We start from the raw sequence: 16,131 nt of genomic DNA, 5'->3' as shown, positions 1-16,131 counted from the left end.
AGATTTAGCTTTTATTTCTAGCTTCTTATTTGCATTATTTTATTTTATTCTGTTTGTCTTTTTTTATTTTTATTTTTTGGGTTTGATAGTGGGGCCTGAACTCTGGGCCTGGGTGCTGTCCCTCAGCTCTTCAGCTCAAGGTTAGTGCTCTACCACTTGAGCCACAGCGCCACTTCCGGCTTTTCATTTTGCTTATGTGGTGCTGAGGAATCGAACCCAGGGCCTCATGCATGCAAGGCAAGCGCTCTACCACTGAGCCACCTTCCCAGCCCATTGTTTGTCTTTTTTTTTGAGAACCAGCAGCTTAATGTAGTATGTATAATACTGAGTTTTATGTTTGGCATATAGTAACTTTCCAGTCAGTGTGAGTTCTCTTTCTCATACAGTATATTTCAACATACAGTGATCCCTAACCTATCTTGGGAGTTAGGCCACAGAGACCCTGCATAGGTGCAATCTGTTACGTAGCAGCATTGTATAGCTATCCCTCACTATATTGCGGTTCACTTACTACTACTTAGCGAATTTTCACCAATTGTGGGGGTCTCTGGAACATAGCTTCCACAAGAGGTGAGGGATCACTTTCTTTTTTTGGGGGGGGCGTCTGGTCGTGGGGCCTGAACTCTGGGTCTGGGTGCTGTCCCTCAGCTCTTCAGCTTAAGGCTAGCGCTCTACCACTTGAGCCACAGCGCCACTTCCGGCTTTTTTCTTATGTGGTGCTGAGGAATCGAACCCAGGGCCTCAGGCATGCACGGCAAGCGCTCTATCACTGAGCCAACTTCCCAGCCCCGAGGTGAGGGATCACTGTTGACCTATATATTTTTTTAACCTACAATACAGTGAAGCCACAATAAGCAAACCACAATATAACAACTACTTTCTTCTGGATAAAATAAATCATATATTAGTTGGTTACTCATTGTTACTATTAAAAGTTATTTTCCTAGTTTTAAAATGAAGTAAAATAACAGAATATACTGTTTGACATTTTTCGTTCTATAATAAGTGAATTCAGCAAGCATGACGTCTTTAATACCATTATTCCTTGCTTGATGTGGCAGACTGTGGTGACTAGGGCTGGGTTTGCTTTGTCCCTCTCACTGTTGTTTACTTCCTCTCAGCTTGCATGCTAGGAGGACAGCATCCATGATTAGAACTCTTGTATCATTGGCCAAAGAAGGAACTTGGTAATAATGGTGGAAACTTTCTATAAAGTGAAAAATTGAGATTTGAGATAAAATTCAGATTAATAGGACAAGAGTTTCTTTTGACCTCCAGTTTTAATAGAGAACTGCTTCCTGTACTTTTGATAAAGTAAGGTATGATTTGTTTTCATCTTTGTTTTGATTTTTACTTTACATGCACATCATACATTTTTATTGAACTATATTTTCTAGAACACAGCTTTCTCATAACATCTCTCCATGTAGCTGATGTAGATAGATCAGAATGATGTCATCTTGCTAGTGTCAATACTGACCACAATTTTAGTTCTTTTCTACCCCATCCTTTCTTTAATAGGAACTGTAGTATAAATGTTGGGCCCATCTTCCTCTGTTCTTGTTGAGGTCACATGGTATAGCTATGACTATTAGAGAGGATGTGTGAGTTAGATTTCATTACAGTTCATTATTTGGCATATGAAAAGGAGTGAGGCTGGCATCAGGAAGTCAGTGAGACTGAGTGTGCAGAGATTCAGATAAATGTTGGGTCTGGCAAAGATGATTTAAATATTGAACTTTTGTTTCTTGTGATTTTGCATACATATGCAGTTTTATAAAAGTGGCTGGAATTGCTAAGTTGTTAAATTTCTTTTAGTAGAATTTTTAAAAGAAAAAGCAAACTTCTTTGTTTATGTTCGTTATAGACTCTGAAATCATTAAAGTGAAAGAATTTTTATCTCTTATTTTATAAATTAAATAAGATTTTATATTTCCATTCATTTATTTTTAAAAAAGTATATTTGTGTTTACCATAGAGTCACAATGGCTTCAGCCTTTCGCCTTTCTTTGAAACCAAGGGTCAGTGACAACATGACTCATTTAATGGTGGATTTCTCTCAGGAAAGACAGATGCTGCAAACTTTGAAGTTTTTGCCAGGTAAATACATGTGTTACATGTACAGCTTTGGATAAAACTTTTTCCTGAAAGATTTTTCTCTAATGCACATTGGCATGTAACTAGCGAAGAGAGAGAGAGAGAGGAGAGAGAGAGAATGTGTGTGTGTGTGAGAGAGAGTATAGTGTGTATGTGTATGTGTGTTTTCCTGCATTAAAGAATAGCTTTAGGAGCTAGTTCTTTTTATAGATAATTATTTTTATTGATAGAAAAACTCCCTTTTAAATACATTTTTAGTTGTAAAGATGCTGTACAGAGGGGTTACAGTTATATGAGGACATTTCTTATCAAACTTGTTACCCCCTCCTTGGTTTTTCCCCTACCATCTGTTCCCTCCCCACCTCCTCAATTCCTCCCTCTCCCTCCCCCCCCAAAGTTGTAAAGTTCGTTTTCAATATAGTGTCTTGTACATCTCCTGTACACAGGTCAACCTATATCCTTATTTCAATATTTTGTTCACTTCCCCTCCCCAAATTAGAAAAATGTATATACAAGATTCAAGGCACCAGAATCAAATACAGTGAAAAACAGGGATTATACCATGGGTGAAAAACATACAAAACAAACTTCTCTTTTAAGAGTGCCATTAAGGGATGTTATTTATTGCGACTTTGTCAAAGAGAAGCAGTATAGTATGATGGTTAATGATAGGCCTAGAGCATTGATTTAGATTTGAATTTTGCTGCTTGATTGATTGCTATATTATTTGGAATAAGTTACTTTTCCCCATTTTCTTCACCTTTAAAATGTTACAATATATTTGTAGGATGTCTATTAGGATTAAGTGAATTGATTCTTCTTGTGTGTGTGCCGGTATTGGGGCTTGAACTCAGGGCTTGGAACTCTTACTTGGAGTTGCTCTACCATTGAGCCACAGCTCCACTTTTGGCTTTTTGGTGGTTAATGGGACATAAAAGTCTCATTTTTCTTTCTCGGCTGGCTTTATAAACCACACCTATCCCAGCCTCCTCAGTAGCTAGGATTATAGGCATGAGTTACTGGCACCTGACATGAATGGACGCTTCTAAGGTATTTGCAGTAGTATCTGGCACATAGTTAATATTCAGTGAATATTAGCTGTTATTATTTTTGTGGATTTGGGAACTAAGATTAATAATTATATGTTAATATACCATTAACATGATGTGTTATATCAACATCATATATAAATATTGTATGTTAACAATGATATGCTAACATTGACTTATTAGTGTTTAATGTTAGGATGCTGAAGTAGCCTGAGTCCCAAATTATTATCTAGGTATGTGAAAGAGTCAGTTAAGGATATTTTAGTTAATATTTTTTGTCACCAAGAAATATTGTTAAATTGATAGGTAAAACTGTGTGGATATGCTGATTTGTGGAACTAGAATGGTTGAAAGTGGCATTTTACTTACAAGTATTTTTTTTAAGATGAACCATTCTTGAATAAAGAGTGTTGAAGGGCTTGCCTGTGAATGTGGCTTAGTGGTAGAGTGCTTGTCTAGCATGCATGAAGCCCCAGGTTCAATTCTCCAGTAAAACAGAAACAGAAAAAGCCAGAAGTAGTGCTGTGGCTCCAGTGCTAGAGTGCTAGCCTTGATTGAGCAAAAGAAGCTCAGGGACAATGCCCAGGCCCTGACACACACACACACACACACACACACACACACACAGTGTTGATGCCCAGGCCCTGACACACACACACACACACACACACACACACACAGTGTTGATGCCCAGGCCCTGACACACACACACACACACACACACACAGTGTTGATGCCCAGGCCCTGATACACACACACACACACACACACACACACACACACATAGTGTTGGAAGATATAAAACCAGTCATTTCTTCTTTGCATAATCAGGGACTGTACAGTAGGATTGTAAGATTAGGTTATTAGTCATAAAAATATAATGTAACCCAGTAAGGGCAGCACAAGTATTAAGTATTAACTTGTGTGATAATGATTAGAAATTCCAGAAGAATTTCTATAGAAGGAAGAGATGAGTGAAGGAAGTGTACTTGACAATGGATGCTAGCCTATATATTAGCCTTTCAGGATAACAGATGGTCCTTGATTTATCTTCCTAGGATGATTGTAAACAGTAGTATCATATATTATTATGCTAATAATAAGTGACAGCAAGCCATGGGCAGCTTCCAGTCGGCTTCATGGTTATGAACGTAAAGTCATTGCTGTATAGTACAGTGCAGTACAAGGCTAAGCTATAATGGTGTGTGTGTTAGTATGTGTTTTCAAGTTTTTTTAAATTTTATTTTATTGTAAAGTTGATATAAAGTTAAGGTTACATAGGTAAGGTAATGAGTACATTTCTTTTAGAACAGTGTTATGTCCCCTCGATTTCTCCCACTTTACTTTCCCTTTCATCCCTCTCCCCCCAAGTTGTAAAGTTCATTTCCAGCATAGTGTCTTGTGAGTATCACTGTTGCATTGGTTCACCCTTTGTCCTTTATCTCACCATTTTGTTGTTCCCCTTCCTTCACCAAATCAGATAAACGTATATACAAGACACAGGATACCAAAATATAAAAAACAGTGACAACAGAGGATAAACCAAAGGGGAAAGGAAAGAAAGAAAAAAGAAAGAACTTCACACAGTACATTTAAAAAACTCGTTTCCTTATCCTGGAATTCATTTCTATTAGCATCATTTTATATGGTCATTTGTACATAGCTATTGAGTTACTATGATCCTCTGCTAGGAGTATCCTAGACATATACTAATTATTACAAATGAGGAAACCATGGAGCCTATGTTTTTTGGGTCTGTCTTCAAATTTTAATTGGATTAATGTGATAAAACTCGATTATGAATTGTAGAACACCTACACTGTATAGAAAACCCTTGAGGAAAAACCTTTTGAACCCTCAGGAGTCATAGAGTATAGTACTGTACTATAGATGTTTGATTTTCTTTTCCCTTAATACCATCCAGCTTCTATGAAGACATGAGGTATTCAATAAAGCACTTAAATTAAGAACATTAATATTTACCTTGCTTTATGTAAGATATATTTTTACAAAATTAAGGGCAAGTAAACACTCCACAGATCACACAGTGATCTGAACACAAACTAATGGTAATTTGTACTCAGAGCTCTGCATCAACAGAGCAACAAAATGTGGGTACAGGAATTAAACATTTTTGTTTTAGAAATTTTGTTTGTTTGTGAATGGTCCTGATTGATCAGAACATGTGTAATAAACCCATAAATAAGGCCAGCTTACTGTATTTTTATTCACAGGACACTTGTTAAATGTGAAATTGCTATTACAGGTGTGAAATAAACATTTTTACAAGTTTTTTTTTACAATACCAATTTAAAATGGTTAGATTAGTTTAATCTGGCATTGAGAATTTTGAATGTCAGGCTAGATTTTATTTAAGTTTTAAAAAACATTGTAAGTATTTGTACAGAGTAGTTGCCATTCAACAAAGCAGTTTATTAATGCATCTTGATCAATGCCTCCCCTTCATCATCCTTCCTCATCCCTCCCAATAAAATCCTTCTGATTATTGTTTTTTTTTTTTTTTTGTCGGTCGTGGGGCTTGAACTCTGGGCCTGGGCACTGTCCCTCAGCTCTTCAGCTCAAGGCTGAGTGCTCTACCACTTGAGCTACAGCGCCACTTCCGGTTTTCTGGTGGTTTATTGGAGATAGGAGTCTCACAGTCTCTCCTGCCCGGGCTGGCTTTGAACCGTGATCCTCAGATCTCAGCCTCCTGAGTAGCTAGGATTACAGGCGTGAGCCACCAGCGCCTGGCTGATTATTGTTAACTGAGGGTTTATTCTCAGTAAAGCACTTGAATGTTCACTTGAGGGATTATAGTATTATACTTAGTACTTTCACTGCCATAAAAGTCCTCTTTGCTTGATTCTTCAGCTGTCTCTCCCTCTCAACCCCTGGTAACTATTGTTCTTCTCACCCTCATAGTTTTTTCTTTTCCAGAAGATCATAGAGTTGAAATGATTGAACTAGAAGCCTTTTCACTCTTTAACCTAGCTATATACATTGATGTTCCTCCTTGTCTTTTCACAGCTTGATAGCTTATTTCTTATCGCTGAAAAACAGCCATAGTTTATTTGTACACCCACCTACTGAAGGACAACTTGGTCTTTTCTAAGTTTGGGCAACATTGAGTACAGCTGCTCAAAACATCTTTGGTACAGGATTTGTGTGGGCATAATTTTTAGTTCCTTTGGGCAAATACCAAGGAATGCATCAGCTGGATAGTTTGGTAAGAGTAAATTTTGTAGGAAAGCTTCAAACGTTCGAAGTATCTATATAATTTTGAATTACTAGTAGCAATAAATGAAAGTTCTGGTTGCTCCATTTTTTTTTGTCAGCATTGGTATGGTAATACTATTTGGTTTTTGTTTTGATTTGTATTGCCCTTGTGCCACATGAAGTGGAGAATCTTTTCATAGACTTATGTTGCAAACTGTAGATCTTCTCTGATGAGATGTCTGTTAAGGACTTTCACCTTCTTATTGAGTTACTTATTTTTTATTTTTTAATTTTAAGAATTCTTTGCCGGGCGCCGGTGGCTCATGCCTGTAATCTCAGGAGGCTGAGATCTGAATCGCAGATTCGCCAACCTGGGCAGGAAAGTCCTTGAGACTCTTATCTCCAATAAACCACTAGAAAACCAGAAATGGCACTGTGGCTCGAGTGGTAGAGTGCTCATCTTGAGCTGAAGAGTGCAGGAACAGCACCCAAGCCCAGAGTAAAAATGTTCTGTCAGTGACTTGTCTTTTCATTCTCTTTATAAATGTCTTTCACAGAGCAAATTTTTAATTTTGATTGTTTTGTTTTTGATTAGGGTCTCATTGTGTGACCCAGGTTGCTCTTGAACTTGTTTGTAGACTTGGACTGCCCTCTTGAATACCCAATCCTCCTGTCTCAGCCTCTCAAATGCTGGGATTTCAGGTGTTCATATTATGCCAGGCTCTAGACCTTTTAATTTTAATCAAACCCAACTTATCACTTAACTTCTATCATGGATCATTAAGTTAACTTGTGGAGGAATAAGGTCTGTATCTTGATTTTTTTTTTTGCATGTGAATATCCAGTTTCTGTACCATTTGTTGAAAAGACTCTTTTTCTTCATTGCATTCACATTTTGAAAGATAAGCTTAGTATATTTTTGTGTGTCATTTTTGGCTCTCTATTCCATTGATCCATCTGTCTTTTCTTTTTTTAATATTTTTTATTGTGAAAATACTGTACAGAGGGTTTACAATTACATGAGCAAGGTAATGAGTACATTTCTTACCAAGCATTGTTGCCTCCTCCTTTGTTTTTCCCCTATCATCCCTTCCCTCCCATCTCCACAACTACACTCCCCTTCCCCACCTTCCCACCTAAATTGTAAGGTTCTTTTTTGACATAGTGTCTTGTACATCTCATTGTTGCAATAAGGTCAACCTGTATCCCTATTTAAACAATTTTTTCCCTTCCCCTTCCCAAATTATACCAATTTCAAATACAGTGCAAACAGGGGTTATACTGTGGGGGAGGGACATACAAAGCATCAAAAAATCATGGGGTACCTTATAAATACATTAGAAACAATAGCAAGAAAGAAAAAAACCACTTGTGCTATGTGCCTTTTTCTTTGGTCGGCATCACGTTGTCTTGATGAATGTAGCCTTAAAGTACATATTGAAGCAATGTGGTTTCAATTCCACAACTTTGTTCTCCTTTGGACTCTATTGACTCTTTGGGATCTTTTCCATATAGACTCAGGTAATTGATACCTGCAAAATAACTTGATGGAATTTTAAGTTGGAAAGAACTGACGTCTCAAGAATATTGTCTTCTAACTCATGAACCGGGAATACCTCTCCATTAATATAGTTCTATGATTTCTTTCATCAGTTCGTAGTTTCCTTCATGGATTTGCAATATTTTTGTTAGATTTATTCATAAGTATTTCCCTTTCTGTGGTGCCAATTAAATAGTAAATTTTAAATTCAATTCTTTTTGTTCACTACTGTTAAATAGGAAAGAATTGATTTTGCAATATTGATCTTACATTCTTGGTTTTTTTTTTGGGGGGGACGGTCTGGTCGTGGGACCTGAACTCTGGGCCTGGGCGCTGTCCCTCAGCTCTTCAGCTCAAGGCTAGCTCTCTACCACTTGAGCCACAGTGCCACTTCCAGCTTTTTTTTTCTGCTTATGTGGTGCTGAGGAATTGAACCCAGGGCCTCATGCATGCAAGGCAAGCGCTCTACCACTGCGCCACCTTCCCAGCCCCTCATCTTACATTGTTTAGCCTTACTATGATAACTTTTTACTTCCAGGTTATTTTTATTATTTGCTTTTCTACATAGATGATCATGTTATTTGTGAACAAAGACAGTTTTATTTACCCTTCTCAATACAAATACTTCTTATTTCCTTTTATTACTTTATGGCATTAGTTAAGAGATTTCTGATTCAAGTGGGGAAGGTTCATATCTCATCACTAAATATATTACAGGTACTCATCAAATTGAAGTGTCTTTTCTGTTCTTTTAGAGTTAGATGTTGAAATTTGTCAGATGATTCCAGTGCATTTATTGACACATCCATATGTTTTGTTTTAGCCTGTTAATGTGATCAGTTATATTCATTGATTTTCAAATATTGAAAATCCAGCCTTGTATGCAGACTAAATCTCATTTGGTCAACATGTATTATTATTTTATATGTTAATATATTTTATTTGTTAATATTTGTTGTGATCTTTTTGCATTTAGGCTTAGGAGGGTTATTAGTCTACAGTTTTCTTTTCCTGTAATACTTTTGTCTAGTTTGTCTATTAAAGAATTGCTAGCCTCCTTGCAGAATGACTTAGGAAGTATTGTTTGCTTCTTTTTTTTGAAAAATATTTTATAGAATTGTTATAATTTCTTCCCTAGATGTTAGGTAGAATTTATCAGTGAACCCCTATAGGCCTAGTGTTTTTTGTTTCAAAAGTTATTAATTATTGATTCCATTTCTTTTATAGATATAAATCCATTCATATTTTTCTTGTGTGTTGATATATTGTGTCTTTGTGGAATTAATCAGTTCATCTAGAGTATCATATTTGTGGACTTAAAGTTACAGTTTTTAAGAATTATCCCTTTGGGGTCTATAGAATGTGTAGTCATGCACCTTTTTCTGTTTTAGACATTAGTAGTTTGTGTCCCTTCTCTTTTTTTGGTTAGCCTAAGGGGTTCATTGATTTTATTAACTTTTTTAAAGAATTTTCTTTGGTTTTATAGCTTCTCATTATTGGTTTTTCTTTTTTCAGCTTTATTGGTTTCTGTTCTAATTATCATTATTTCTTCTTACTTGGGATTTAATTTTCATGTGTTGTTTTGCATAATGGAAGCTTAAATTAATGATTTTATTTTTTGTTGGTTGTGGGGCCTGAACTCTGGACCTGGGCGTGGTCCCTTAGCTCTTCAGCTCACAGCTAGCACTCTACCACTTGAGCCACAACACCACTTCCAGTTTTTTCTGCTTTTGTGGTGCTGAGGTATCAAATCCAGAGCTTCATTCATGCAAGGCAAGCACTCTACCACTGAGCTACCTTCTCAGCCCCATTCAATTAATGATTTTAAATCTTTCTAAAATATGCATATTTCTCTATGTATGCATGTCATGCTATAAATTTTTCTCTAGGCTCTGCTATGATTGTGTCTTACATAGTTTAGTAAGCTATGTTCTCCTTTTGGTTTAGTTAAAAATATTTTTAAAATTTCTTTTGAGATTTTTGTCTTTAACCCATGTGTTACTTAGAAGTGTTTTGTTTAATCTTAAAATATATTAATATTTTCCAACTTTCAGTTTATCATATCTAGCTCAGTTCTATTGTGGTCTAAGAACAATTGTTGCAACATTTCTGTGCTGAATTTCCTAAATTCTGTGTTTTATGGCCCACCACGTGGTTCAACTCTGTGAATGTTCCATAGGAACTTGCGGTTACTTACTTTTGTGATGTTAGTCTATAGATGCTAGTGATAAGCAGTTATAATTGACAGTGCTGTTACGTTCACTTACACCTCTCTGGTGTTCTGCCTTCTGGGTCTATTTCCACTAGCAGAGGAATGTTCTCTGACTAGACATCCCTCACTAATGCTGGATTCACCCATTTTTACTCAATGTATTTTGACACTTTATTGTTAGATTCATTCAAGGATTAAAGACTTTTTTGTCTTTCTTAAAGAGTTGACTCGCCGGGCGCCGGTGGCTCACGCCTGTAATCCTAGCTACTCGGGAGGCTGAGATCTGAGAATCGCGGTTCAAAGCCAGCCCGAGCAAGAAAGACCGTGAGACTCCTATCTCCAATAAACCACTAGAAAAAACCGGAAGTGGTGCTGTAGCTTACGTGGTAGAGCGCTCGCCTTGAGCTGAAGAGCTGAGGGACAGCGCCCAGGCCCAGAGTTCAAGCCCCATGACCAACAAAAAAATAAAAATAAAGAGTTGACTCCTTTGTCAATATTATGACTCTCTTTACCCTTGATAAGTTTCCTTGCTCTAATCAGGCCTGTGGGCTGCATAAGGTCTGTGAAGTCATTTGGTAGATGGGACAGACATTTAATGCCTATGGTCCATCTGCCTGTTTTGATAATTTTATATGATGTTATAAATATCTAAATGTCCCTTGGCAAAAAAAAAGTATACCTTCCTTTCTCAAAATTAAGATAGCTCAATTCACTCTCTTCTGATTGCTGTTAGTGTTGTACCTTTTTCTATTTAATCAATGTCCTCATAATTAAAGCAGGTTTCTTGTACACATTTGGTTGGTTTTTCTTCTCAATTGTGTCCTTTAACTGGTACATGTAGATCTGTAAAAGTAAAAGCAAACAGCCTGTTTTCCCTCACTTCAACACAGATAATGCCTGTGACTTTCTTAAGATGTGAAGATTTCATGTACCATAAGCAAGCAGTCAATTCTGTGGTAGATTCTAGTAAGATGTTCTCTAACTTATTTCCATTCTGATAAGTGGAGATAGCATCAGATATTACAGTTTTGGAAAGAATTTCCCAACTTAAGACCCAGTCATATCCTTGGGCCCCCAGAATTTCTAACTTTTAGGCTGAGATTTGAATTCCTGCAACTCCTCTTTAGGTTTTATTAATGCTATAATAGCTCACAGAACTCAGTGAAATACTCTACCGTTACAAAGGATATTTTTATTTTCATTTTTAATACAATTTTATTATTTTAATTAAGGTGTTATTCATGTACAAAGGATATTGTAGAAGATAAAAACAAGTAGCCACCATGAAGAAATACTTAGGTGAGGTCTGGAAGTTTGACAAATAAGGGAGCTTCTGTCCTTGTGAAGTTGGGGTACAATACCCTCCGAGCATGGATGAGTCTTTGTTTGTCTTTCTGTCAGCATTAATGTGTCCAGTTATTCAGAAGCTCTTTAAATATAGTACTCTGGGATTTTTATAGAGACTTCATTGTATAAGATTGTCAATGGACTGGGTAGGGATATCCAGCAAACTCTCTGGTTAGATTATTTTATTGAGTAATCTAATGTTACTACTATGAATATAGTACTAATGTTAATCTCAGTGATCTCTTCAAAATAGGAGGGTCATATGGTCTACTATAAATAAAAAACAAAGATCTACATATATAACATAGTATCACAAGATAGTTTATCTTAGCTTCAGGTAAATATCTATAGCTAGTACATAGAACAAAAAAGGGAAACAAAGCCTATCAATAAAAACAAAGGGAGACAGTAAGAGAGAATAAGGAACAAAATAACTATAAAACAAACACAGAACAACAAAATGACAATAAAAAATCATTTCCTGTAAATATTTAAATGTAAAAGAACCTTTGCTCCTCAATCAAAAATAGAGTGGTAAAATGTACTAAAAGGTCCAACTAGCTAGATGTTGTTGGTGTATGCCTGTAATCCTAGCTACTTAGGAATCTGAGATCTGAGCATAATAGTTTAAAGACAGTCCAGGGAGAAAAGTCATGAGACTCTTATCTCAAATTAATCATCAAAAACTGGAAGTGTAAGTGTGGGCCAAGTGGTAGAATGCCAGCCTTGAGTCAAAAAATTAAGGGACAGCATCAAACCCTGAGTTTAAGCACCAGAACCCACCCCACACACAATATGCAACTATATTCTGTCTACCAGAAACTTATGATCGATAATGCACAAACTGTGAAAGTGGTAAAAATGAAGGGATGGAGTTTAATTTGATAAACACCCTTAAATTACCTAAGTTTTCTCTTTCATACCAAATATTACTACTTTTTAATTTTTTTCATTTTTACTTGAGTTTCTACTTTACAGTTCAGTTTCTTTTTTTTAAATTTAATTTAATTTTATTTGTGAACATACTGTACAGAGGGGTTACAATTACATGGGCAGGATAATGCGTACATTTCTTACCAAGCATTGCAGCCTCCTCCTTTGTTTACCCTTCACATCCCTTCCCAGCCTCCCCCCTCCCCCCAGTTTCTTTTTTTAAATAAGTTTTTTTATTGTGAAAATACCATACAGAGGGGTTACAATTACATGAGCAAGGTAATGACTACATTTCTTATCAAGCATTGTTGCCTCCTCCTCTGTTTTTCCCCTACCATCCCTGCCCTCCCATCTACACCCCACCCCACCAAAATTGTAAAGTTCATTTTTCAACATAACGTCTTTTACATCTCATTGTTGCAAAGGGCCCACCTCTATCCCTATTTAAACAATTTGTTTTTTCCCTTCCCTCCCAAATTATACCAACATCAAATACAGTGAAAACAAGGGTTATACGTGTGGGAGAGACATACAAAGCAAAAAAAAAAAAATCACCTTGTAAATATGTTAGAAACAATAGCAAGCAAGAAAAAAATAGTAATGATAAATGATTAATGCTTCTTTGGTTGCCATTTGTTTTATTAGGAAGACAAATTCCAAATTCTTTTCATGCAGTAATATACACAGAAGATTTGAACTTTGTTGGGCTCCATAGTTAATAGGTCTCAGTCATCCTCCCTCACTTTCTTACCATGAAGACTTGAAGATTCAAATTTGTTGTCTCTCAGTTGCTATACATTTTAACTTTTACATATACTTCTTTTATTGTTACTACTCTAATTTTTTAAATTAGTATATTCTTTTTAGGTTTATAGAAAAGTTTTAGGTTTATAGAAAATTAATTGAACAGTACAGTTACTGTCTAGAAACCTCCTCCACATACAATTTAACATATTATTAACTAATCTTACATGAGTGTAGTATATTTATTAAAATGGATAAACCAGTAGTATACTGTTATTAACTAATGTCCACAGTTTCTATTAGGGTTTACTTTGTGTTACACTATTTTCTGGCCTTTGAGAAATGTATAATTCCACGTATTCACCTTTACCTTTCCCCCTTGAGATAGGATCTCATTATTCTCCTGCCTCACCTTTCCAGGTGCTGGGATTACTGGTATGCACTGCCATACTCAGCTCTGAAGAAACTCATTGTCAAGTGAAGTAAAAATATTAATTTATACATGTTAAATGTCACTCATTTGTTCTAGATTATTGTAGTGAATCAGAACTCTTAGGAAAAACACTTAAAATCTCTACATACCAGGCTGGGAAGGTGGCTCAGTGGTAGAGTGCTTGCCTTGCATGCCTGAAGCCCTGGGTTCGATTCCTCAGCACCACATAAGCAAAAAGAAAAAAAAAAGCCGGAAATGGCACTATGGCTCAAGTGGTAGAGCGCTAGCCTTGAGCTGAAGAGCTGAGGGACAGGGCCCAGGCCCAGAGTTCAGGCCCTACGACCAGATCTAAAAAATAATAAATAAATCCCTAAATACCTTAGGGAATGGGAAATTCTTGTTTTTGTTTTGTATTGAGAAATTACAATTCTTTTTTTTTTTTGGGTCCAGTCGTGGGGCCTGAACTTTGGGCCTGGGCACTGTCCCTCAGCTCTTCAGCTCAAGGTTAGCGCTCTACCACTTGAGCCACAGCACCACTTTCAGCTTTTTTCTTTTTGCTTATGTGGTGCTGAGGAATCGAACCCAGGGCCTCAGGCATGCAAGGCAAGCGCTCTACCACTGAGTCACCTTCCCAGCCCGAGAAATTACAATTCTTATATTAAAAGTTTCCATTAAAAAAATTAGTGGCCACAATAATTATGAGTTACAGTGATATTTTAATGCATCATACAATGTATAATGACCAAATAAGGATAATCGGCATATTTGTCACCTTAAATACTTACTGTCATTTATGTTGAGAACATTCAAAGTCTTCTATTTTGACATATGTCATGAGTTACTGTTAAATGTATCATTTTCTTGTGCTACAGAGAATACCAGTGAACACCACGATTCAGTGTTTCTTTCTAACTGCATTTTTGTATCTGATAACCAGCCTATTTCTCTTTATATGTATCTGATAATCAGCCTATATAAACAGGACTTTTTAAATACTCTGAAAATATAACCTTCAATTATTTTAGTCATATGTTAAAAACAACATATTGTCAATACTAATTCAATTTATATACTATACCTTTGAAATAATAGAGCAAAAATATGATGTAAGGGCTAGAGGCATGACTTAAATGGTAAAGTGTCTGGCTAGTAAGTGTGAATTCCTGAGTTCAAACTCCAGTACTGCCAAAAAAACACATACATTCATACATATATATTCCATTCAGAAGTAACACATACATACATACATAGACACATATATATCTTCTGTTCAGAAGTAACAAATCATTCTTGATGTTTACATATTTAAAATGTATATATTTGCTTTTTGTCATTTAAACATTTAATAAGCTTTGTTTATGAAATACTTTGAAATATGAATTTTTAATAGTTCAGCTATAAAAGATGCCTTGAAAATATTTTGCATGTATAGGAGATCCTTTCTTATAACTTGATTCACTTTGAGTACTTCAAAAGCAGTATGAAAAGTAAAAGTTGGATAACAATAATATGCTTGATTGCATGTGTTCTAATACATGAAGAGTGAGACTCCACTTTTTTCTTCTCTTTCAGTCCCCAAATCTCCAGAGATAGATCCAGTAGATTGTTTGGTGGCTGACAATGCTGTAACAGTTGTTTGGAGAATGCCAGAAGAAGATAATAAAATTGATCATTTCATACTAGAGTATCGGAAAACTAATTTTGATGGACTTCCACGTGTAAAGGATGAACAATGTTGGGAGTTAGTTGATCATATTAAAGGCACTGAATATACATTATCAGGTAAAATAGCAGCATTTCAGAAATCTTAATCTGAAAGTAACTGGAATTATGAAAAGTATTTTTCCTTTTTTTTCCTTTTTGCTGGTCTTGAGGCTTGAACTCAGGTCCTAAGTCCTGTTTCTGAGCTTTTGTGCTCAGTGTTCTACCACTCGAGCCTCAGCTCCACTTCTGGCTTTTTTTGTTTGTTTGTTTGTGGTTAAAGAGTCTTATAGACTTTCCTGCTCAGGCTTACTTTGAAGCACAGTCCTCAGAGCTCAGCCTCTGAGTAGCTAGTAATACAAGTATGAGCCACTGGTGCTTGGCAATTTTTTACTTTAAAGGATAAAATTATTAATAAAATTAAGTTTTCAAAGCCACACTGGCTTTCCAGATATTTATTATGGAAATAAATTTCTCTTCAAATACAAAGAAAGCTTTTGTTTTAATTACTTGCAGACATGCAGCCTGTTAAAACAGAATGTCTATGAAGCAAATGTGGAATGATGTTCTGGAAACAATATTTTAGAATACCAATTTTCACTTTGTTTTTCAGACTAAGAAAAAAAAAGTTATTAAAGTTTTAAATATACTCAATATTCCACATTTCACTGGCACTGTTTAACTCCCATTGCTTTTATTGTTTAAAGAAATGTTGATACTAAAAATAGAGCTGTCACTTTTGTGTTGGTCTTTTTGAAGGCTTTAAAAAAGTATCTCATGGGCTGGGAAGGTGGGTCAGTGGTAGAGCGCTTGCCTTACATGCATGAGGCCCTGGGTTCGATTCCTCAGCACCACATAA

The 16,131-nt window shown here is 36.1% G+C and overlaps 1 protein-coding gene across 1 annotated transcript in view; it reads left to right on the top strand.

The window, feature by feature from the left end:
• Fsd1l (fibronectin type III and SPRY domain containing 1-like) overlaps positions 1-16,131 on the top strand; it is a 61,378-nt gene that overhangs the window by 25,507 nt on the left and 19,740 nt on the right. The window contains exons 6-7 of the mRNA XM_013023231.1: positions 1,979-2,100; positions 15,144-15,353. Coding sequence (XP_012878685.1) covers positions 1,979-2,100; positions 15,144-15,353 — 332 coding nt within the window. The remainder of the gene's footprint in view (positions 1-1,978; positions 2,101-15,143; positions 15,354-16,131) is intronic.

The sequence above is a fragment of the Dipodomys ordii genome, unplaced genomic scaffold (genome assembly GCF_000151885.1).
Source record: "Dipodomys ordii isolate 6190 unplaced genomic scaffold, Dord_2.0 Scaffold67, whole genome shotgun sequence".
Taxonomy (NCBI): Eukaryota; Metazoa; Chordata; class Mammalia; order Rodentia; family Heteromyidae; genus Dipodomys; species Dipodomys ordii.
The sequence above is the reverse complement of the archived record's forward strand: the minus strand, read 5'-3'. Positions and strand labels throughout refer to the sequence as shown.